This window comes from Biomphalaria glabrata, chromosome 15 (genome assembly GCF_947242115.1).
Source record: "Biomphalaria glabrata chromosome 15, xgBioGlab47.1, whole genome shotgun sequence".
Taxonomy (NCBI): Eukaryota; Metazoa; Mollusca; class Gastropoda; family Planorbidae; genus Biomphalaria; species Biomphalaria glabrata.
This window is the reverse complement of record NC_074725.1, coordinates 3,083,522-3,108,971: the sequence shown is the minus strand read 5'-3', so window position 1 is coordinate 3,108,971 and position 25,450 is coordinate 3,083,522. Positions and strand designations below refer to the sequence as shown.

Here is a 25,450-nt window from a genome sequence, read left to right as displayed (position 1 = left end):
GTTCAGAGGGGTTGCATCGGAGTCGTATTTCCGTAGGAAGGAAACTAATTTATTGCTGGAGGCGAGCAGTTTTGATCGTATTTTTAAAACTTGCATCTTACACAATTTGAAGATGTTCTGCAATCCACGACCCCCATCCTTCCTGGGCAGGTATAACCTTATGGTGGAGGACTTGGGGTGTAGACATCGAAACTTGGTTAGTAATTTTCTAGTGAGTCTGTCAATGTCATGTAGGTCGGTGTCAGTCCATTTGATCACACCGAACGTGTAAAGGAGCACAGGGACGGCCCAGCTGTTAATTGCAGTGATGAGATTACTGCCAGACAGTTTGGTGTTGAGGATTTTATTAACTCTTTGCCTATATTTGCCAAGAAAGTCCTCTTTTAATTTCTTATGGTTTATCTTGGCATTCTGGTTTATTCCAAGATATTTATAAATAGAGGCGGAGTTCAATTCCTCGATGCCTTCAAATTCAATGTTGGTGTTCGTTGCCTTGCCCTTTTTAATGCTTATGATGCCACACTTATCCAGGCCAAAAGACATACAGATATCGTCACTAAAGCATTTTACCGTTTTGATTAAGGTGTGTAATTTTTGCTCGGTTTCTGCATATAGCTTTAGATCATCCATGTATAATAAGTGGGACACACATTTTGTACATTTAGTGTCAACCCTAAAACCGTTTGTAGAGTCTTGGAGTAATGTAGATAGAGGATTAATCGCTAGGCAGAACCAGAGTGGAGATAGTGAGTCACCCTGGTATATACCTCTTCTTATGTGCACAGAACCTAGTTTATCACGATTTAGGTGCAGGTTTATCTTCCAATTATCCATACAGACTTTCAATAGTTGTTTTATTCTTGGGTTGATTCTATGGATGTCCAGGGTTTTTAATAGCCAATCATGCGGAACTGAATCGAAAGCTTTTTTGTAGTCGATGTAACACATGTGTAAATTTCTCTTTCTTCTATTAGCTTGATGCAATATAATACCATCTATAGTTAGCTGTACTTTACAGCCCATCGACTCTTCAATGCAACCTTGTTGTTCATCTGCTAGTAGCTTATGGGCAGAACAAAATTTATACATTTTACTTTTTAAAAGTGAAGTTAATAGTTTATACACCACTGACAGACAAGTGATAGGGCGATAGTTTGATGGTTGGTTCGCATCCCCTTTTTTGGGGAGGAGAGATGTTCTCCCTTCAGTGAGTTCTAACAGCATTGAAGACGGTTCTGATATTAGCTCGTTAAAACTTGATGTTAGTGGTGCATGTACGGCTGTAAGTTTTTTCAGCCAAAAGTTGTGTATATTGTCCGGTCCAGGAGCAGTCCAGTTGTGGGTTTTTGAAATAGCTGCGGAGACTTCCTCAGCTGTGAAATCCTCATCAGGCATTTCTGGTATTAGGTTGTTTTTAGTTTGGATTTCCTCGATCCAGTCAGCCTGCACATTGTAATGTAGTGGGTCGGACCAAAGCGCCGCCCAGTAGTCGGTAAAGGAGCCGTGTTTAGTGCTATCAATGGTTTGAATTTTGTCAGCACCATTATCAGCTAGTTTACGGAAGAACTGTTTTCTCATGTGCTGAAATAAAGCGTTATGCTCCTTTCTTTTGGTGGTTTCGTTGTAGCGCTTGAACCTAGCTCCCTTTAGTTTAGCTTTCTGTCTCAGAGTATCTTTCAAACATAAGAGTCGTGCGTGGCTATCACAGTCCGTCAATTTGATTCCAGTTGTTCTTAGTATTGTCTTCATTTTGTTAAGTATTTTCGCGGAATGGTTGTTTCCCAGATATTGTCCAATTGTATCCATTTGGCTCCTCAGTTGATTAATATTGTCTTCAAGGCGCCTTTTCCATGCTGGCACATGTTGTTTTGGTCTTTGATTAATTGGGCCTAGCTCGAAGGTCTTTTGTCCAGAGAGCTCCGTGACAGCCACAGCGGCGCAGTATATAGCGAGGTGTGTCTCAAACAAGTTTCTTGGTGTTTCAAAATGGTTAGCTAAGACTTTATTTATTTCATTAATATATGTGTTTGTCTCTTTCTTGACGTTTAGCTTGGGGATACGAGGCCTAGAGTTAAGATTGGTGTTTTTATAACGGTCTATAAGATTAGAAAATTTTGAGTGTAGCTCATTGCTTATTGCCGATGTTGGGTCATTCTCTTGTTGGTTGGGTGTTCTACTAATGTCTTCGTTGGTCGGCTGTGTGGGCATGTCGTTTATGTCTGAGATGAGCTCTTGTATATGAAGCTCATGACCTACTTCCCTTCTTATCACGTCAATTTCTGCAGGGGTCAAATAAAATTCATATTTTATTTGTCATAGAAAAAAAAAAGTCTAGTATGAGGATCGAACCCACGACATACGAGTTATTAGCGCGTCGCACTGCGTCAAAATATGTAGGTCGATGTTGGAATCGCGTAACCATGTGAAATACTGTACTGTTCATTAATTTTCGGTCTCTGAAGAAAAGCCTTATTGTTTGAAAAGAGTTTGTTTAATTACAAAGACTTTCTTTCTGAACGTGTCCATTGTGTCAACACAACAGTTTTAGAATATGACTTCCTCTCCTTTCTTTTCTTTTCAGCACGCATGCGCACCATTCCACATTCACACCACGCTGCGCACTTTGTGACCAATGGTAGTAGACTTCAGTCCTGGAGGATCCAATATTTTGGGGGCAATAATAACAATGTGAAAAAGAAGGACTTTGAACATGTTGTTGTTGTTGTATAATATATGAAAGGTGTGGACTGGATTCAACCAGGGTTACAAATACTGACAAAAGACTGATTGGACCATTCCATCGATTTCTATAATCTTGATCGCGTTACATCGTAATAGTTGTTCCAACCTAATTTTTTTTTTTGTTTTAGTTTGGGGGGTGGGGTGTTTCTATGGTGAGGGAGGAAAGAGGTTAGCGATTGGTTGTGAGTGACGTAACATAGGTGGCATTGTCGTAATATGGTTTAAACAGAGACAACTCCAGAACGTGAGACTGAAAGGTTGTGTAATTGTAGTGTGTTAGATTGTGTTATTATGACTAAAGTCTAGTACATTTATTTTATCTCATATCAGCTTGATTTGGTCTATATTATAATAAAAGGTGATAGTGTTCTCACATAAGTTACTCAAGTCATTTCAAGTTTTTGTTTAGTTAAGATACAATACGTCTACAGCGGTTTACTTGTCTACCAGCAGTTTGGGGCTACAAGTCAACGGCCGTCAACAACAGGCTGGGGTGGGGGGGGGGATAGTCTGTAAATGCTGACATTAGCTACAAACTTGAACGTTGACGGTCGCACGAGCTAATGATCGTGAAAGCAAAAGTCCCCAGTCTCTTTCATAATGTTCAGAACTGGGGCAACTCTTGTCAAGTTTTGGCAACGTCATCTGCTGAAGTTATCAAGGCAATGATTGCGTTTGGGGGAGGGGGGGGGGAACTGCTTCAACTTGGTCCACACTCAGCCTGCCACACACTCAGGCTCTCCGACAGTCCGTTGTTGTTTTTTTTTCTTTAAAGTATTGATTCTGGAAGCATGTAGACCAAAGTCCCTGGTATTGTGCAATTACTAATTCGAGATGGAAAGATGCTAGGAATGTGTAAAGGGTCGTTAGAGAGTAGGGATGTGTAAAGGGTCGTTAGAGAGTAGGGATGTGTAAAGGGTCGTTAGAGAGTAGGGACGTGTAAAGGGTCATTAGAGAGTAGGGACGTGTAAAGGGTCGTTAGAGAGTAGGGATGTGTAAAGGGTCGTTAGAGAGTAGGAAGTAGGAATGTGTAAAGGGTCGTTAGAGAGTAGGAACGTGTAAAGGGTCGTTAGAGAGTTGGAAGTAGGAATGTGTAAAGGGTCGTTAGAGAGTAGGAATGTGTAAAGGGTCGTTAGAGAGTAGGAAGTAGGAATGTGTAAAGGGTCGTTAGAGAGTAGGAAGTAGGAATGTGTAAAGGGTCGTTAGAGAGTAGGAAGTAGGAATGTGTAAAGGGTCGTTAGAGAGTAGGAAGTAGGAATGTGTATAGGGTCGTTAGAGAGTAGGAAGTAGGAATGTGTAAAGGGTCGTTAGAGAGTAGGAAGTAGGAATGTGTAAAGGGTCGTTAGAGAGTAGGAAGTAGGAATGTGTAAAGGGTCGTTAGAGAGTAGGAAGTAGGAATGTGTAAAGGGTCGTTAGAGAGTAGGAATGTGTAAAGGGTCGTTAGAGAGTAGGAAGTAGGAATGTGTAAAGGGTCGTTAGAGAGTAGGAAGTAGGAATGTGTAAAGGGTCGTTAGAGAGTAGGAACGTGTAAAGGGTCGTTAGAGAGTAGGAAGTAGGAATGTGTAAAGGGTCGTTAGAGAGTAGGAAGTAGGAATGTGTAAAGGGTCGTTAGAGAGTAGGAAGTAGGAATGTGTAAAGGGTCGTTAGAGAGTAGGAAGTAGGAATGTGTAAAGGGTCGTTAGAGAGTAGGAAGTAGGAATGTGTAAAGGGTCGTTAGAGAGTAGGAAGTAGGAATGTGTAAAGGGTCGTTAGAGAGTAGGAACGTGTAAAGGGTCGTTAGAGAGTTGGAAGTAGGAATGTGTAAAGGGTCGTTAGAGAGTAGGAATGTGTAAAGGGTCGTTAGAGAGTAGGAAGTAGGAATGTGTAAAGGGTCGTTAGAGAGTAGGAAGTAGGAATGTGTAAAGGGTCGTTAGAGAGTAGGAAGTAGGAATGTGTAAAGGGTCGTTAGAGAGTAGGAAGTAGGAATGTGTAAAGGGTCGTTAGAGAGTAGGAAGTAGGAATGTGTAAAGGGTCGTTAGAGAGTAGGAAGTAGGAATGTGTAAAGGGTCGTTAGAGAGTAGGAAGTAGGAATGTGTAAAGGGTCGTTAGAGAGTAGGAAGTAGGAATGTGTAAAGGGTCGTTAGAGAGTAGGAAGTAGGAATGTGTAAAGGGTCGTTAGAGAGTAGGAAGTAGGAATGTGTAAAGGGTCGTTAGAGAGTAGGAACGTGTAAAGGGTCGTTAGAGAGTAGGAAGTAGGAATGTGTAAAGGGTCGTTAGAGAGTAGGAATGTGTAAAGGGTCGTTAGAGAGTAGGAAGTAGGAATGTGTAAAGGGTCGTTAGAGAGTAGGAATGTGTAAAGGGTCGTTTTGTTGTACTTGCTGGGGTCCAGTAATATATTAGCAGACATAAGAAACAGGTGTATGAAACAGAAGATGGGGAGGGGGGATAGTTAGTATGCATTCATTCGTTGATACAATATCAATTGTTTTCTCTTTCTTTCTCGTTTTCTCTTTCTCTCTCGTTTTCTCTTTCTATCTCGTTTTCTCTTTCTATCTCGTTCTCTCTCACTTTCCACTCGTCTGAATTTCTTCTTGTATCTTTCTTTCTCTCTCTCTCTCTCTCTCTTTCTTCTTTTATTTGTCCGTGTACTTGATTTTGTCTAGTAGTATTGTATTGACCTTCAACTTGAACTAGTTCTCTAGATATCGCCTTCTAACTCTAGCCTACAATATATAGTACAAACATTTCCACAGTGCTTAGAGCACAACTTTGTACTAGCTCCAATGTTCAACGAATCTAGCTACATTGTATACAGAAGAAGTAGTTCTGTGGTACATGCCAAGCGCTTAGTTTGGACCTCACACATTGTTTTCGACCAGGTTTCAAAGCATTAGTGTAGTGTTGGTGTTTTTTTTTAAACCTCGTTTTCGTTGTTTTGTTTTTCCTGATTTTCTTTCTATTTTCTGCTTCGTTCCAACGTGTTCGTCTCTCCAGCCTTGTGTCTGTGTGTCAGTCGATGTGTCCATACAACAGAACTCTGGGATACTCTATTACCTCTCCTTGCTTTCAGTATGAAGTTGTCACTTGAAAGCTGAATTGTTGCCAAGCCAAGGGTTTATTCCTCAGTCATTCTTTCTATCCACTGTCTCTCTATCCTCTCTGTTTCTCTATCCACTGTCTCTCTATCCTCTCCTGTCTCTCTATCCTCTCTTGTCTCTCTATCCACTGTCTCTCTATCCTCTCTTGTCTCTATCCACTGTCTCTCTATCCTCTTTGTTTCTCTATCCACTGTCTCTCTATCCTCTCTTGTCTCTCTATCCACTGTCTATCCTCTCTGTCTCTCTATCCTGTCTGTCTCTCTATCTCTCTATCCACTGTCTCTCTATGCACTGTCTCTCTATCCTCTCTTGTCTCTCTATCCACTGTCTCTATCCTCTCTTGTCTCTCTATCCACTGTCTCTCTATACACTGTCTCTGTCTTTCTATCCTCTCTTGTCTCTCTATCCACTGTCTCTATCCTCTCTTGTCTCTCTATCCTCTCTTGTCTCTCTATCCACTGTCTCTGTCTCTCTATCCTCTCTTGTTTCTCTATCCACTCTTGTCTCTCTATCCACTGTCTCTATCCTCTCTTGTCTCTCTATCCTCTCTTGTCTCTCTATCCACTGTCTCTGTCTCTCTAACCTCTCTTGTCTCTCTAAGCGCTATCCACCATCAGAAACAATAGTGGATAACTCCAATTGTTTTGAAACTGCAACATACAAAACTCACTCGCTTTATCGATCGATTCCCCAAACTCAAATGGTTGACCTTGATAATGTCTACATATTCAGTGCTCTTTTCATTCGATGACCAGTAGTGAAATGACCAGAGCCAGTGTTTATTATTAGCGGACACTTAAATAAAAGCATGTTTTTATAGTGGCGGGGGAGGGGGGATATTTTATAAACAATGTCTCAACTGCCTGTTCACTGTTTGTGTCTTTTTTGCTGTGTTTGTTGACTTCATCACTGTCTGCAAGTGTCCTTGCTGACTTGTTCGCTTAACGAGACACGGTTTAAAGACTCATATCTAGAAATAGTTAACCGCATATTCTCTGGGGAACAAGACATTTTAGTTTTACAGTCAATAGTTCATCCCGAGTCCTCCAAAGTCCATCACACACACACACATACACAAATACATTCACAAACCCTGTCAGAACTTCACACTCTCTCATAAACACACACACACATCTCGTCAGCCGAATGCTGTGTATAAAAAACTTTAGGACAAAGCGTGCGAAAGAGAGAGAAGAGAAACAGAGAGAGGAAGAAAGAGATGGGGGAGAGACAGAGGAGGAGGAGGAGGGAGTAAGGTGTAATAAAAAAAAAAAAGCTTGTAACAAATGTTCTCTGAAATAAGAATGATGGTTTTCAATAAAATTGTTACTTTTGGACCAAATGTGTAGACACTGGTTACAATCAATGGTGTAACGGACGTTAAAATTAAACAAAGTCCTTAATACTTTCTTTTACACGCGCATGTCCATCTACACCGGCATGTCCACTCATGTAAGTTTAACATCCGAGACATGTCCACTCATTTAGGCAGAGGCGGCGCAAGGCGTAGGCGACTTGGGCTACTGCCCACGGCCTTGCGGTTCGAGAGGCCTCGAAAGTTTATTCATTGCTTAAAAAAAAGGTGCATCTGTAAGTGAATAATCCCATAAATCCACTACTTCAACTCGTATTCAAAGTGATTGAACACACCGATGTCAAAGACAAAGATAAACTTAGTCCTAGGGTAAAAGAAGCAACATTCTCTTTTGCTTACATGCACTAGTAACTGTAGTCGAGTTCCCCAAATGTCTGTGATCTCTAAGGGTTTCTTCATACATCAACCGGCACAATAGTAAACAACTTAATCGGACTGTATTTGACTAACACAATACTGGGATAGCTTAAAAAAAAAAAAGGTTTAAAGATCCAAAACTTTAGTGCCCAAGGAAACGACAATGGTTCCTAAATTGGTAGGCTTTAATTGTGGAGTTAAAGCTCGTGCATTGTAGAAAGGAATTATTTATGAAAGGCAGTTGGTTATGAAAGCTTTGCAGTTTTATCGTTCAAGCCGTTATTACCTCTGGCTCTCTAAGATGAATTACAATACTATACTATAGGCTTTCAAGAAGGAAATATATTTTTATTTCTTTTTTTTTTCTTTAATGGCATTTAAAAAAATATAAATTTGTCAGTTTTGTGTCCATTATTTTATAGTAGATATGTATGCATACTTTGCGCCACAAGATGGTCTCGCAATATATATATATATATATAGCCCTCATACAATTTAGGCCTTGCGCCGCCACTGTATTTAGGATCTAACACGGTTCACTGACCTAAGATTCTAAAACAGGTGGCATGTCCACTATTTAAATGTCTAACGCCGTTGGCATGTCCACTGGCTTATTCTTTAAGCCTTTCTTGTCAGTAATTGGTCTTCTACTCATTGTTAACAGGCAACAGATTGAATTCAACTTTATTGACAAGGAAGTCTGTTTAAAGAGAAGAATTGATTTTCCACTTGATCCCCACCCACACATTCCTTTGCTCCAATCCAGACTTCTTCAAAAAAAAAAAAAAAAGATCATTAAAAATTGGGAGGTAAAATGTGTGGTGCTGGATCAAGTCTTGTTACTAAATCTTTGATTTTCTTTAACATTTCAAAATGTTCATCGATCTACCCTGGCTACATCTTTTTAGAAAATGTTCTGAACTGTTCATCAATAGAAATTTTAAAAAAATTCTCTTCTTTCATATTTGCCCCTTTCTAAACCTAAGAAACCAAAAATTCTCGACCTGTATGGCGACATTTATGCACCTACGCAAGACAGCAGAGTTTCTGCAAGAGAGGATTTGAGCCTCTCAAGACCTCACTCAAATGGAGTTTGATGATGATGATGATGAAACCTAAGACTCCTTATTGTTACTCCTACTTGGTAGTGTGTGTTCTGATTACGTAGATACACTTTTTCAGGGAAAGGCTATTTACATTGTACATCTTCTTTCTGTTCCTAAATAAAATTGAGAGTGTGACTTTATTTTCTTGAAACTTTAGTTTACCAGTACTAAATACATGGCGCCGAGCTTTGTGTTCAGGGAAATGTTAACATGAACAAACAGAACGTGGAAGCAACACAACACAACACAATGATCAGGACTTGTAGAGCACGAACTGTTGTCATAGTCACAAGTACATTTCAACATCATTGGACACTACGCGTTTTTTTTTTTTGTGTGTGTTTCTTTTATCATTGATGGACATGCCGAGACTTTCCTGTCTTTAACTGGCATGTTTATCTTGTTGGGCATGCCTGGTTTAAGTGGGTACGGAAGTAAGGTATACAAGTTCTAGTCTATCTTTAAATGGCTTAATCCTAATCTTGAACAAGATCTAGACGTTCACCTTATTTTCCAAATTATTTTTTCTTCCTGACTTCCAAATAGCTGGATTCTGATAGCCACCTACACCTATGTTTTCTGACTTCCAAATAGCTGGGTTGTGATAGCCACCTACCTCTATGTTTTCTCACTTCCAAATAGCTGGGTTCTGATAGCCACCTACCTCTATGTTTTCTGACTTCCAAATAGCTGGGTTCTGATAGCCACCTACCTCTATGTTTTCTGAATTCGAAATAGCTGGGTTGTGATAACCACCTACCTCTATGTTTTCTGACTTCCAAATAGCTGGGTTCTGATAGCCACCTACCTCTATGTTTTCTGAATTCGAAATAGCTGTGTTCTGATAGCCACCTACCTCTATGTTTTCTGAATTCGAAATAGCTGGGTTGTGATAACCACCTACTTCTATGTTTTCTGACTTCCAAATAGCTGGGTTCTGATAGCCACCTACCTCTATGTTTTCTGAATTCGAAATAGCTGTTTTCTGATAGCCACCTACCTCTATGTTTTCTGACTTCCAAATAGCTGGGTTGTGATAGCCACCTACTTCTATGTTTTCTGACTTCCAAATAGCTGGGTTCTGATAGCCACCTACCTCTATGTTTTCTGAATTCGAAATAGCTGGGTTGTGATAACCACCTACTTCTATGTTTTCTGACTTCCAAATAGCTGGGTTCTGATAGCCACCTACCTCTATGTTTTCTGAATTCGAAATAGCTGTTTTCTGATAGCCACCTACCTCTATGTTTTCTGACTTCCAAATAGCTGGGTTGTGATAGCCACCTACTTCTATGTTTTCTGACTTCCAAATAGCTGGGTTCTGATAGCCACCTACCTCTATGTTTTCTGACTTCCAAATAGCTGGGTTCTGATAGCCACCTACATCTATGTTTTCTGACTTCCTTCTCGGATAGGAAAACAATAGCTTGTTATTTAGCTCCGTTCTGCAAATAATGCATGTTTCCATTGTGTCACAATAAATGATACTGTTTCTCTTCGTGTAACTACCTAGATCAGAAGCAGTCACCATTATCATTTCCAGCATTATCTTACCTATTTGTTCATCATATCTTTTTCCTTACTAAATAAGCAGCTGTGTTCAATCATGTGTCGATACACTTGTGTTTGGTTTCTTTCTCACACTTTCTTGACACTCTTTTAGAATTGCAATGGAAAAAATATAGAGTCATGTTTTTAAAGACTTTCTTTTTTTGGTCATCTTTCAGGTCATAACTCCGTCCCGGAATATCATTGTGTGTGCGGACTCCAGGAGGGAAATGGAGGAATGGATTAACGCCCTCAAAATGGCAGCAAACAAGGAGTATTATGAGGTTAGTCACTCGGGTTAATCAAGAGCTCTTTTTTTTTTTTTTTTAGCTGAACAAATCCTTTGGGAGACTGGATACATATTGGTGTCTTCACTACATCTATAATGGTTCTCCACCACCTTATATCTTATTCCCTATTCTGTCAATTATCTTGTGGTGTGCTTTGGTAACTTATAATTCCTCTCTGGTCTTGAACTGTCTTTTAAGTGTATGGTATGTGTTGAGTAATCATAGCTCTAGTCTAGTGATTATTTTATATTTGTGTTGTGTGTTTGTTTTTAATGGTGGCCAATGTCTGGATAAATAACAACACTATTTTCAAGGTAAGTTAATACCATGGGTTTTTTTTTTCTAATAGACAGCGGACTGACATGACATTTTGGTTAACCCAAATAAGCAACGCTTAAATACAAAGGTAGACAATCCATTTTAATTGCATAGCGCTATCAACCGTTATTTACCTCCCTTGATTTACTTTGAACTACAAATTTATGACAGTCCTGGAAGAAGGTGGATAACGTTTCGAAGGAATTCTGAATTGAACAAAAATAAAATCTGGGGTATGCTATAAATGTGGTATTACATATATTGTGACAGTAAAATTAAATATACGGGAATGAAAAAAACAACAACATACATATACAGAAAAACTTCCATCTAACTTAGCAACCTATATTTAAACTAACAAGCATGTTTTTGTTACAGACAATCTTCAAGGTTCTACATTACCCACACATGCATGATTAATATTACATACAATCTCCCCAGAGTGCGAAGATGTACTAGGAATGCAGTATTTCCCGTGGCTACCCAGCCCCAGCTGTGACCTACATATTTTGCCACATTCTTTTAAAATGAACTGTATTCCTCACTAATCTTCGGACTCGAAGACAAGCCTTATTATTTAAAATGAACAATAGTGTGAGATTGATAACCAAATATAATAAGACTAATTATATGTCACTCGCAAGCTACTTTGAATGCTATCAGGTGATAAATCATGTGACTAGATAGAATGCTAGAACCAAAGCCTGGATAATGTCCATATCGGGAATGTATTTCTCCAATTGTTCTTTGAGACCGAGCCTCCAATAGACGAGAGAAAAATGTACGTGTATGAAGTTTGAAAGAATTGTTTCTACTTTTTTTTTGTTCTAGGGAATCTATTCTCTCGTGTTGGAACTAAACCAGAAGATACGAACTAGGATTCGTCTCTCCGTGACATCTTGTTCCTTGTCTTAACCACTGCTCGTTAGAGGATTGAGAAAACAAAAAAGTTTGTTTCGTGTCAACCGTTGAACGACTCTTAGTTTTTTAAGTGAACTCAACCTTTGAGGCTCACAGCTAAAAGTCTGAACACCAAACTTGTGAAGTTCTCCACTTTACTCGCCAAGTACTTGAGCTAGACCTTCTCACTCTGCCACCGTGAAAGCAGAGCTGATGTAACCTTCCATCCTACACAACACACACACAGTCACACCCTTGGACGTTTTTTTAGTCATCCAAGAATCGGGAGGGGTAAAGAAGGTCGGATATATCATTTGGTGGTCTTTTTGTGAAATGTTTGATATAACATTATGCCCATACTTACTTTCTTGACCATTGTCCAAGACTATTTCTAATACTTACTTTTTTGACCATTGTCCAAAACTATTCCAATACCTACTTTCTTGACCATTGTCCAATATATTTCTAATACTTACTTTCTTGACCATTGTCCAAGACTATTTCTAATACTTACTTTCTTGACCATTGTCCAAGACTATTTTTAATACTTACTTTCTTGGCCATTGTTCAAGACTATACCAATAGTTATTTACTTGACCATCGTCCAAGACTATTCCAATAGTTACTTACTTGACCATCGTCCATGACTATTCCAATACTTACTTTCTTGACCATCGTCCAAGACTATTCCAATAGTTACTTACTTGACCATTGTCCAAAACTATTCCGATACCTACTTTCTTGACCATTGTCCAATATATTTCTAATACTTACTTTCTTGACCATTGTCCAAGACTATTTCTAATACTTACTTTCTTGACCATTGTCCAAGACTATTTTTAATACTTACTTTCTTGGCCATTGTTCAAGACTATACCAATAGTTATTTACTTGACCATCGTCCAAGACTATTCCAATAGTTACTTACTTGACCATCGTCCATGACTATTCCAATACTTACTTTCTTGACCATCGTCCAAGACTATTCCAATAGTTACTTACTTGACCATTGTCCAAAACTATTCCGATAGCTACTTGACCATTGCCCAAGACTATTTATGTAGGATTATTAATGTCAGTTGTTAATGAAATAACACATCTGACTATACATATTCAGCCCTATATTTTCCTGATAAACTATTACCCCATTGCAGAAATGAGTCATTTCTGAACTTTGTTGTTGTTTTTGTTTTCTGACAAGTGTGGAAAGTGTCACCCACTTCAAACTGTCGTCCAGTTACTGCACTATGCCTCCCTGCCTCCTGGACCCTCAGATCCTGATTGTCTCGCGCTGGATGTACTTAACATACTTCCGGACTTGCGCACACAGATTACATCAAGGCATGTATGACTCAAACACTGGACAATGGAGACAATCTCTTCCATCTGGGGGAAAAAAACGAGGGTGGGGTGGGGAGTTGAAGAGGATAGTATTTTGTTGTGAAGAAATGAAAAGAAAAAGTCAGTTTCTCTCGGAAGAGCATTTGTATTTCTATACTATAAACAAAAGTTAAAGTTTCCCTTTCAGACCTTGCGATCTATGGGACTGATCGATAAAGTCATCTGTTTCTATGGCCAACGGTTAACGAGCGGGGTGTTATGTGGTCAGCACAACGACCAACCGCCTTTACTTTCCCTAACTCAAGTCAGGTACCCATTTGAGTTGGGTGGACTCAGGGGCGTCCTAAAAATACCGAAATTCAAAATCCTAGTCTTCACCGAGATTCGAACCCAGAACCCCAGGTTCTGGAAGCCGAGCGCTTAACCACTCAGCCACCGCTCCCTCTATTTCTATACTAGAAGAGCATAATATGAGAGTCACTGCTTATCCTCAGTGTGATGTATAAAACAAAAGTCAAAGCATTGTGTCTGTTTCTCTGGCCCTCGTTGTCTACACTGTCATCATTGCTTTCAAGTCATGCCGATGAATTTGAATAGAAACAAATTTTCTTCTCGGGGCTCGGCAAATATTCGGGCGGTTCTTGACCTGTTGTCATACCAACTAACACTGGCCCGCCTCCAACAACTGGGTACGGGTGGGCCCATATACCGTTTGATCGTCTTAAGAGCTGAGCCGAAGGCTCTTCGAGCTCTAAGTTTGAAAAAAAAAAAACCTGTTTGAGCGTCAAAAAAAAAAAACTGTCCGAACCACCGTTTTGTCTGGGAGAGACCCAAGTCAATGCCTATGTAAAGCATTGCTGTTTCCAATGCCTTTGGCCCCGGACGCATGTTTGGCTGGACATGGCCGAAGGCCGAGAGCACCAGGAGCCTCCACCATTTTCCTTCGTTATACCAAGCTAACCGTGGGGGAATCGCCATTTATGTAACGGTCCTTTGAGGAACGGCTCATGGATTTGTGACAGGTTCGTGGGGACTCTTTTACAACTCCGCACCGTGCAATGGGTCTCGTCCCCACGGGAGTTTTGTTTTGCTACCCATTTAGCCTAACCACTTCCTCATGGCCGTTTCCACACGAGCGCCACGATGAGGCCCCTATACCTAACCACCTTCTCGTTTATAAGAGGCATTTTTTAAAAAGCGTGAAGACCCCACCCCCCGTATTTTAGTTCTTCCTTTTTGTCTCCCCCCCCCCCTTGCGGCGGGCCTGTCTCACAAAGTCTGATGTATAATAACACTTACTACTAAATTAATCATTGTGTCACTTAACTAAAGCAATTGATAGACTGTTTCTCTTTTAGTATTACTATTTACAGACATGAGATCTTCTGAAGTAATCATTTGTCTTCATGAAATAGTCAAGAACAGTCTACGTGTGGTTTGTTGGGTTCCATCCTGGCTTGTTCTCTGTTTGGTCTGCTGGTTTGAGATTAAATACTACACAATAAACATGTTTAGTGGCTGTGGTGTACTTGAAACAGTCTGAGCTACACAATGCATGGTGCACTTCAGTATTGTTTCACTGCATCCATATCTCTACCTTGATATTACACTTGATACGTTGAGGATTAATCATAGGATAGGTGAATCACGTGGATGTGTTTTGTTTGTAATTATTTAGTTCAGTGCTGTGTCTAATGCAATCTTTGCTCTTGCCTATGTAATGATTGGACTCGTTAAGAAACTTTGTAGCATGCATTGATACTCTGAAAATAGATCTAGCCCCTGTCACTCTTTCTCTCTGACTTTCTTCCTAGCCCAGAAACTTAAACCAGCGTGCAACACTGTTTGTTATTCAAAAGTCTGCAAGACAATTGGTTTGTGTACAGAGTGGTCGCTCGGTACACGCGCTCATCAAGCTCGGGGGGTTAGGTGGTGTTGATACTCTTCAGGCCTGGCTGAGTCATCCTCTTGATAGAAACATTGAGGATTGAGGAGCAGTTCACCATTATCAATACCTTTTTTTTTTCTTCTCTCCCCTTCGTGTTATCTCCCCCCCCCCCCCCACTCGAAAATTGTGTGTTTTTATCTTGCAGGCAGTAGGTCTAGTTTGATGGCAGGATCCGCTAGCCATCGACAGGTAGATGCCACCTTTAGCGAATGAAAGGAAGAGAAAAGGTGGGGGAGGGGGGCTCAGCGCGCTACCTTCCAGTAGTGAACATGGTAGGGTTTAAACAAATAATGTCTTTATTTTAGTCAATCGTTTTGTGGAAGACTCCGCCCCTAGACCACAAGCACAATCAGTTGACCTATAGTACCAAAAAGGAGAGTGTGTTTGTGTACCAACGTGAATGTAGGTCAAGCGTGTGTGTGTGTGTGTGTCTCCTACGTCATAAGTGAGACAGAATGAAGGACCTACGTAGCGAGAGAGGGAAACACGCCCTGTGTAGCGGTGTAACCGTTTCCTCTACAGCCGGTCTAGGATAGTCTCTGTCTCTCTCTCCATTGGATTGAGAGCAGGCCAGACTACTGTGTGTTACTGTGTTACTGTTATTTCTAGTTGGATATTACAATCTTCAATGACTTCAAATTATGTGGATTACTGTATTTTGATGGATAGTGGCGGTGGATACATTATTAACTGGAATTAAAGTCAGTCTAATCTCCAAGCAAGGCTTTGTCGGGCTAAGCTTAAGCCTTAAGTGACTGAAGTCACTCAATCTAGATGTCATTCTAGATCTAATTGTAAGTGTATTGACTATAATGAACATGGTCGATGGTAGGATTAATTTTTTAAAAAAATATAGATTTAGAACTCTAGCATAGACCAAAGTTTTGAAATGAACCGTTTTAAACCTTGACTAGAGTCTTGAATGTACTTGTTCCTTCGGGTCAATGTTTGAAGAGTCAACAGGTGTTCATTGGCCTGTCGTGCATGGAACTTCTTTCGGCTGCTCTGATGTTTAAATATGTATTTTGTTGTAAACCTGCGTCTCTTGGAATTTTTCTTAGATTTAGTCTTAGACTTAGAGGATGACATATCTGATCCTCAACTTTATTAGATCTGTAGATAAAATAGTTATGAACTGTAAACAACAAAGAATCAATGGTCTCGTACAAGAGATTAATAATGAAAAAAAACGTAGGTTAATCCTACAAAATCAGTCACGTGTCCATGCCGAGCCCAACTCTAGATCGTGGACGTATTTAAATGTACGAGCATAAAGAATGAGATACTCTCGCGTCATCTAACGTTAGTCAATCATCTCCAGCAGACGACACGTTTTTTTTTTTGTTTTTTTTTGGTGTGTGTGTCCGCGTTGTTCTTGTTTCAAAGTCATTATTCTACTTTTTAGCTTGCAAGCAAACCTTGGTTTGTTATGTATAGACATCCTGGTGGCTATCACACGAAGTTGAATACGTTCTCGCCCATTTTGGTTTCATTTCGCGTACGTCACATTGAAATGTCTTCAGTTTTTGAATTTCACATTGTGACGTAGCTCCAGGGACTGCTGACTTTCAATCCAACCAAAAAAGCAAACACAATATACCTTCTTTATGGTTTATAGTGTTCGATCCTCTATCTCAACTACTAGCCTTTAAATGTTCTGTGGATTTTATTTTTTGTGAGGTTTGTGTGTATGTTTTGCTTCTTTAAAGTAAAGGTTAGGGTTAGTATGTGTCTGTCCGTGAATCAATATAGAAGTTTTTCATCTTTGATGTTTGAGAACAACATATTGGTTTTAGATTTGTTAAAATATTCACATTGCTAAGTCTGTACAGACCTTTGACTTTTGATTCATGGTTAAGTCTGTACAGACCTTTGACTTTTGATTCATGGTTAAGTCTGTACAGACCTTTGACTTTTGATTCATGGTTAAGTCTGTACAGACCTTTGACTTTTGATTCATGGTTAAGTCTGTACAGACCTTTGACTTTTGATTCATGGTTAAGTCTGTACATACCTTTGACTTGGATTCATGGTTAAATCTGTACAGACCTTTGACTTTGATTCATTGTTAAATCTGTACAGACCTTTGACTTTGATTCATTGTTAACTCTTATCAGACCTTTGACTTTGATTCATTGTTACCTCTTATCAGACTTTTGACTTTGATTCATTGTTAAGTCTGTACAGACCTTTGACTTTGATTCATTGTTAAGTCTGTACAGACCTTTGACTTTGATTCATTGTTAAGTCTGTACAGACCTTTGCGTTCAATTGCATGAAGAAAACATTTTGTTTTTTTTTTGCTTGTATATTGTATATAAAAAAAAAGGGGGGGGGGCAGTGAAGTGGAACCATGTGGAAATATTTTACTTCAAATGTTTTTACTTCTTATTTAAAATACCACGAGCTCGTTGTTTAGCTTTCATGGCGGGGTAGACTGAATACATTGTGCACTTTTTGAATCCTCCACTCTGTATTAGAGCCTCGCTAGGACTCAGTAGTGAAATCGGTAAAATGAGAAATTGAACAAACTAGTTGGCATTAAAAACAAATAGATTTTAGACTTGCGAAATGTGTTGATTATAAAAACGGGTATGTTTGTACGCTCGTGTTGCAAAGACTTCCATGAGAAGTGTTTCACACAAACATATCGTGTCTCAAGCACACCTGCGTGCAGTTGAATGTATCTCTCGGGTCAAGTCTTACTCTTCACATAACAGTTAACAGTTTGGTAGCCTGGTCAACACTGTCCATTGACTGAAGGGCAGTTTAGTTGACTTACGAACTAGATGTATTATCTCGATATTACATCCTATGACAATCTACACCTGTTACACTTGACGTTATTGCTGTTTACGTTTTTGAGAGTGGTTTCCCTTAGCTGCATGGGATATGTCCGTTGTCCTTTCATCTCCGATGTTACAAAAAATGAGCAGGTGGAGTGTAAGATTGCTGTTTATACTTTCAACTTGTAACAATAGCCACATTGAACGGCGGCGATTAAACTATTCATACACCATTTCGTCGACTTCATTCAAACACACACTAGATTATTGACTTTACTCACACACACTATCTTGTGAGTTATTAAAAGATAAACATATTTTGTGTTAGACCACGTAACCATTACGCGTCGACAGCCTCTGGTGTAACTTCATCACAGTTTTTTTAAATACATGTGTTTCCCTTTACATATACTAATATTCCAACTAATAATGATTGGCGTTGCAAAGGTTGCACCAATCTTGTGTGTCATTACATCTTTGTCCCTACAGAAACATTCGCATATTCAACGCTCGTGTTGTGTGTAGGTTGATTGAACACGGCTGGGTTAGCTGTAGAGGTCGCCCGCTTCGGTCTGTGTGTGGGAGTAACCTCATTTCTTCGGCACAGCTAATCAGTGTACCTAACAGAACAATAGTAAGGGACGCTATCCAGTTGTGAACGTAGAGACACCCCCCCCCCCACACACACACACTTGTTGTCGCTGGGCGGAAGAAATCTTCTGTTTGTGTGCTGACCCAACTGTCATACTGTTGTACGCAACGAGGAAAACCCAAGAAAAGATGTACGCACACTTTTTTTTTGTATTATTCTTCAAGCTAGCATTATAAACATTTTGTACACAAATACACAAAACGCCACACAGCCAAGTCACGTGATTCAAACAAGACCAGCAGCAGCACACCTTCATGCACTAATTTCCCGTCTTCAGAAGTAAGATTCAATTATGGCACGTCTTCCTCGTACAGAGGTAACGCACATCCAGGCAGCGTATTTTCACGCTACAGAAACCACGCACATTTAGTAAACACACAGTTCTAACTCGGTGTCTTTTCTTTTTTTTTAACAGCCTTAAAAGTGCACACTATGTGGTGGTGTGTGTGTATGTTATACAGGTGAACCGTGTTATGTACACAATATATCGTGACTTACAAATATTACTGATCATTACATATACCAGTTAACAGGCGACCTTATGGGTGTATAGGGGACAGTTTTGTTGAGGTCTCTAGAAACTCCATGAGTAATTCGGTACTAGGTTTGTTGTTGTTGTAATAAAAAGGTCGCGCGCTTTCAGTAATACACCTACGTTTTAATGTCAACTGTCAGTGACACAAACAAAGTGGCTTTTCATCCTTACAAGTGTTTGGAGACACTAGTGTCTGGGTGATCCATCTCAAGCAACTGGTCATGAAGATCGAAGCACTAGCACTAAGCCTTCCCTATCAGTGTAGGACAGGAAGTTTCCATTTCCAACTAGCGCCTGAAGGTGCAAACTGAAGTGCGAATACATGCAGCTCACCCCAAACTTTGAGACAAGAATGAACGCTGACAGAGTAACGAGACTATACAGTTTTGACAATAGACGCAGAGGAAGCCTTGTTAAACAATGTACATTATTTGGTTACTTATTAATTTGTATAGTAGCTCTCTATCACTCCACCTAGAAAGTGTTAGAAGGTTAACATAGGAAGGTATCCTTTGCATTTTGTTACTTATTAATTTGTATTGTAGCTCTCTATCACTCCATCTAGAAAGTGTTAGAAGGTTAACATAGGAAGGTATCCTTTACATTTTGATTTTTCACTTCTTGGCCCTGATCAACTACAAATAACTTTTGGATTTTGTACCACGTGGTTCAACAGGGCGCTGGACTCAGTCCAGTCAGTATTTTGATTAATTGAACTCACCGTTGGACATTTGTAACTTAACGTACTGCAACATTTGGCAATTAGATTGATGGCGTAACAAAAGTGAAGTTCTTGGGTCAACTTCTTTCAGAGTAGCGGCTTCATACTTTGTGAAATGGCTAGCCTGTCAGCATGGACGTGTTCATCTTGTCAATATAGTTACGTCCGATTTGTCAGCGTCTGTACGCATTCTCTTTGACATTTCCTGGTTTAGTAGCATCAGTTGGTTCAGTCTTTTGTTGACGTGTCCATGTTTAGTAGCATCAGTTGGTTCAGTCTTTTGTTGACGTGTCCATGTTTAGTATCAGTTGGTTCAGTCTTTTGTTGACGTGTCCATGTTTAGTAGCAGTTGGTTCAGTCTTTTGTTGACGTGTCCATGTTTAGTATCAGTTGGTTCAGTCTTTTGTTGACGTGTCCATGTTTAGTAGCAGTTGGTTCAGTCTTTTGTTGACGTGTCCATGTTTAGTAGCAGCAGCATTTAGCTTGGCTAATGAAGGCTCAAAGTATACTGACAAAACGAATACAAATAGGTCTCTAATTTTGAGTACTCAGATATCTGTAATCATATACTGGGTATATTACATATGTTAGCGAGCATCAGTTTGGCCACATAACACCTTCGCTAGATTGCAGACACACATATATATATATTTATTTACCGGTAAATATACAACATTTTTTTAAATATAAATAGACAAAGAAGTAATTCGAAAGAATCAAAGAATTGATGAGCGGCTCCTATGTCAGGCCTCACCTTTAAACTGTACAGGTCATCAATGTATACATTTACCAGTGTTTGTCACTGGCTTACATCCAGGCAGTGCTCGTGACGTCACCGGGGGGGGGGTTGTTCAACTTTTGTCTAAATACTTCCGTTCTCCACATTTCCCTGTTTATCGTTTTAACGAGCCGCCCTTGGAGCCGAGATGTACAGCGATGACCTCATGGAGAAATAAAGTTAGTGCTTCCAGGCGCGGGCACCGATCGGCACTAGTGTGAACATAAGCCGTTCTTCTGTAGGTTATTTCTCTCCCCCCCCCCCCCATTCCCGGGGTCTCTGCCCTCAATCTCTCTTTTACACCTCTTTTTTTTTTTCTCTTTTTCGTCCCGTATTGTTTCTTCTCGTTTCTTAGATTCTTAGTTGAAAGCGCCTTAAGTACAGATATTTGATTGAGCTATGAGACCAAACATCCGTTACTGTAATGCAGGGGTTCTCAACCTGTGGGTCGCGACCCCCCTTGGGGGGTCGATTGACAATTTGCCAGGGGTCGCCTAAGACCATCGAAAATATAGATTGTTCTAGTCTATTCTTCTATTGTTGTGTGTGTGTGTGTTAGGGGGTCGCGTCAGAGTGGGGGATTCTAAAAGGGGTCGCCGACCTTAAAAGGTTGAGAACCGCTGCTGTAATGTTTGACATCTCTAGTCACGCATCATGGATGGCGTCATGCAAAACTTTGGTTACACCGGCGGTAGATCCCACTTTCGACTTTGTTCAATGGGGCAATAAGAATGCTCTATAAGAACCACTGTTGGGAGCCTGGTGTCGCCATGGAGCCTGACAACAGATAGCAATACACAATGTACATTGATTTAATTCACTAACTACTTTGTGTGTGCGCGTGTGTGTATGTGTTGGTAGCTAGTACTGAGCAAACATAAAAAGTTCAACGGGGATCTCCGTACACCCAGAAAACTGTTTATGAACAGTTCTGATACACAACAAGCAGAATCATGATGATACTTTTTTAAAATCAAAGCTTATCTAAGGGAAAGCACCACACATTCCATGTCATATCTTTAAATACTGCCAGATTTATTTTCATTTTTAGTTTTTAAAATTTGTCTGCGACGGTGAATAAGTTATCTTATCTTATCTTAATTGTGTACATTTCAGCTTGATCCGAGTATGGGAAGTTGGGGGAAAATGTGTAAAAGAATCCAGACAGACGGAGTTAGTTAATATAAGCTATATAAAAAAAACTTAATAGAGAGCTCGTTTAGTTTCCTCCCCCCCCCCCTTTTTTTTTTCCTGCCTTGTGCTGATTGGTCGACTTGTCATATCTAGAAGTGAAGGTTTCGTCAAGTAACACTGACCACTATAAAGGCCTGCAGATCTCTGAGAATGTTTATTTCCTGATCACAGCTTAGGCCAGCGTCTCTTAAGATGTCTTATCAATGAGGACACGACAGTGCCGCGATGATCTCTGCTACCTACTATTCTTGAACTGACCACACTGTAAATGCTCTAATGATCTCTGACAAGATCTGTCCACACTCACGAGGACGTAGTGGCGATGACGCAAGCTGACCGCTCACACCGGTAGTAGCATGTCTTGCAGCGCGACAGATAACGGTCAGTATGTCACCCACAACTATTTTAGTGCCCGGTGAATCGGTGGCCAATTCTTGGCTTCGCGTGTCACCCGCGCGCGCAATCAGACGCGCAAGCACATACTTACACTCACACATTCACACGCGTCACGTGACCGGGGGGGGGTTCTTGTGTTGGTTGTGTACTGGGTACGTCTATTGATTTAGTCACATACTTGCTGTAGCCACTTAGACCTTTTTCTTCATGACACTATTGCGGTGAAGATTACCTCCTGTGATTATAACGGCCATACCACCACTGGACGATCGCTAATTGTGGTGACTGAAAAAGAAATTCCTGCCATTGGAAGTTTTATCTCTGTGTTTAATACATCTTACCGTGTTCGTGTACACTTGTGCTTACCTTTGACCTTCCAGTGAAGTTAATTAGGCTATGTTTTAATCTCTCAGTAATTACTGTCTCAATATGTGTTGATGAATATTGAATCGACCGGATGAAATTGTATGGTCTGATCAAGCGGTCAGTCGTTACGTTGACCATACAACATCCTCGGGAATGGGTCATTTCTGCTTGATGCGTCTTGCAAACATTCACTTCTTTATAATGGTAATTTAACCCCGTGTTCAAAATGTCTTATCAAATCAGTGGGGCGAGCATTACATTTCAGGATCAAGATGACTTAGGATTATGGAAGTTTTTCTTTTGATGCGCTCTCTGGAAAAAAAGCTGCTCTCGTGTTTGTGCTGTCAGGGTTATGTCGTATGAAGTGGTCACAACAGAGGAGCGTTAGGATAATTCCGATGTCCCCCATTGAGTCCGCATGAAACAAACGTTTTAAGGAAGTTCTTCTGATACGGTCTCGTCTACAATGATAGGCCGAATCATACCACGGCTAGACTTTTTCTGTATTAATCGCGTTATATATGCAAACACATGTAAACCAAGATGAAAATAGAGTTCCACTGGCTTAAAGTGAGCGTTAGGCCAGTCTTAGTATTGGAAACACACGATTGAGACTGCCGGAGTCAGGTCTGATTTGTAGGCCCTGTTATGGTATTTGACTACCGACCCAGGCCCTGTTATGGTATCTGACTACCGACCATTGCGTTGGGGTGTGGGCCTTGCGAGCCCTGATTGACCGTGGCACTGAGATTAAGGTGCGCTATAGTTCTTTGGAATAGATTGTATAACTTGCAATTGCCCTTGTAAATGCTACCAATATTTATTCGTCAAATAAAAAAAAACAGCTTCATGAGTCTGGTGATAGTCATAGTGTTGTCATAGTCAGAAGCTACCAATATGCTGTTGATATTCTGGCCTAGTCGAAACAAATGAAACGAGTTGTTTGGTCTTTCAGGACAGAGCTTAGTTCAGATCTTTGACCACGCTTCAGTTCTAGTTGATTCTATTTCATCCACAGCATTGTACTCTCTCTCTCTCTCTCTTTCCGATTATTTTCTTAAACTTTTTTCTATCTCCCTTTTACTCCTTGCCATAGAATAGATTGTTTGAGAACTTGTTTGCAGCATTGGTTGTGGCTTTTTAGTCTTGGTCTTTAGAGAGAACTGTCGCCTCAAGTTCTTTTGGCATTTTTTAAAGACCCAAACATTGTACAAGATATTTATTTTTTTTTAAAGTTCATAGTTGCTTTACATTTTTTAAACCGGCAATATGTACTGCGGTCTTACCTCATTCTTAATTTTGATTAGTTGTCCTAACATATTTTCTTTATCCACATAGTATGAGTGTGTGTTAATATTGTTCGTGTTTGCATCACTATTGATAATAGCGGCTACGCCAGTTGATGTGTTCATTAGCTTTGTATTGTTTATTATGGCTAGGACCCCTTCCCATACTTTTCTTTTGAATTTTTTTTGTAGAACGATCAACTTAACTCTTTCTCTCCGTAATTATTTACCACATTCTGCTGGAATCAACGCTGGTATCGTCAGTTAGGAGAGAAAGAGTTAACATACTTTTTAAGCCCCTGAACTAGTGTATCTGTTACAATGAAATTTCACGGCACTCTCTCTCTCTCTCTCCTCTCTCTCTCGCTCCCAGGAACACCCATTTTTTGTTTACCTACGCATCGTAATTTCTCTCACATAGACTTTTGACTTGATTTGGAAAGAACCGCCTCATAATGCGTCCCCCCCCCCAGACACATACGCTGCTCCCATATTTTGGGCTCGTTGCTTATCCCCCCTCACTCCCGCCAATGACAAATAGTCCTTCGTACACAGTCCCGTTCTCCTGTCTAGGTTTCTCTTGGTAGTTTGTTTTCAAACACTAAAAGGAAATATGGATTCGGTTTTATAAATTGTAATCGTTTGACTCTTTTTGAATGTAGCGAAATGGCAATAGATCGAGATTGACCTTTTCAATGATATCAGGATTTGGTTGTTTTGACAGTGTTACATAGTACTATTCCTTGCTCTCTCTTTTTTGAAAAAAAAAAAAAGACTATCTATCTTATTAACTGTTTCTCTCCGTAATTATTTACCACATTCTGGTGGAATCAACGTTGGTATCGTCAGTTAGGAGAGAAAGAGTTAATGCGGATACGTACGGCAGTTTAAGAGATCTCGTGATCGATGAGCTGTATGTCGGAGAGTGGTATCTTACAAATATATAAGAAGATTGTTACAGCAGTAGTAATGCCGAGGTAGAAAATTTTAGTCAAATTAAGTGTCCATTTGTTTCACCCCAAAAAAAGTATCTACACTAATACGGTAATTATAATGATTTCATACAAGTTTTACCATCCTGAAGGAAATTGATTAATTTTTTTAAAAACCATTTTTTTGGCGTTTTTCACACGTCCTCAGCGTTCAAAAATATCATTTACAAAAAAACATTTTTAAATTTGTGATTGGCAATGTATATCGTGTTTTGTTTTATATGAGGAATAATGATAGCATCTTCCTACGACGCAATTGCCATTTGACTCAAGTGTCTGTTTACATTGTGTTTCTCTTGCATGTTTTATGTGTGTACACCCAGCCATGGCTGCCCCTTCAATGACCACACTTTTGTGTCTGAAGGTCCGGGAGATGGCCATGTATTTTTGTATCAGGTCAAGTACTTTTCAAGAATTTTTTTTTGTTTCCCTCTCGTGGTCATGATCCCTTGAAGTTGTATGCCATGGAAACTGACTCATAAGGGGATGATGCTACGGGCAGTGACACTACAGCATTGGCATGTGTCTATATACACCTCCAGTTGACTGTGTCACGTTAGCTGAGTGGGTAGTAGAAGTGTACTAACTAGCGTGTGAAGTACGCCTTAAAGCAGTGTATTTTCTTCTTTTTTTTTGTTTCGCTCAAGATTGTAGTGTCTCTAAATGTTCTTCCGTCTGTCCGTGATCAGTTCGTCTTGCGCAAACATTGTATACATTGTTCCAGCATTTGTAAAGTAACTTT

The 25,450-nt window shown here is 40.0% G+C and overlaps 1 protein-coding gene across 11 annotated transcripts in view; it reads left to right on the top strand.

Moving 5' to 3' along the window:
* LOC106066450 (diacylglycerol kinase delta-like) overlaps nt 1-25,450 on the top strand; it is a 203,906-nt gene that overhangs the window by 128,141 nt on the left and 50,315 nt on the right. For 8 of the 11 annotated variants that reach the window (XM_056012621.1, XM_056012624.1, XM_056012620.1 and 5 more), the window contains one exon: nt 10,385-10,489. In XM_056012621.1, the coding sequence (XP_055868596.1) occupies nt 10,385-10,489 (105 nt within the window). Of the gene's footprint in view, nt 1-10,384; nt 10,490-15,426; nt 15,831-25,450 lie in introns of those variants that run through there. The other 3 variants (XM_056012628.1, XM_056012626.1, XM_056012625.1) reach the window with 2 other exon arrangements.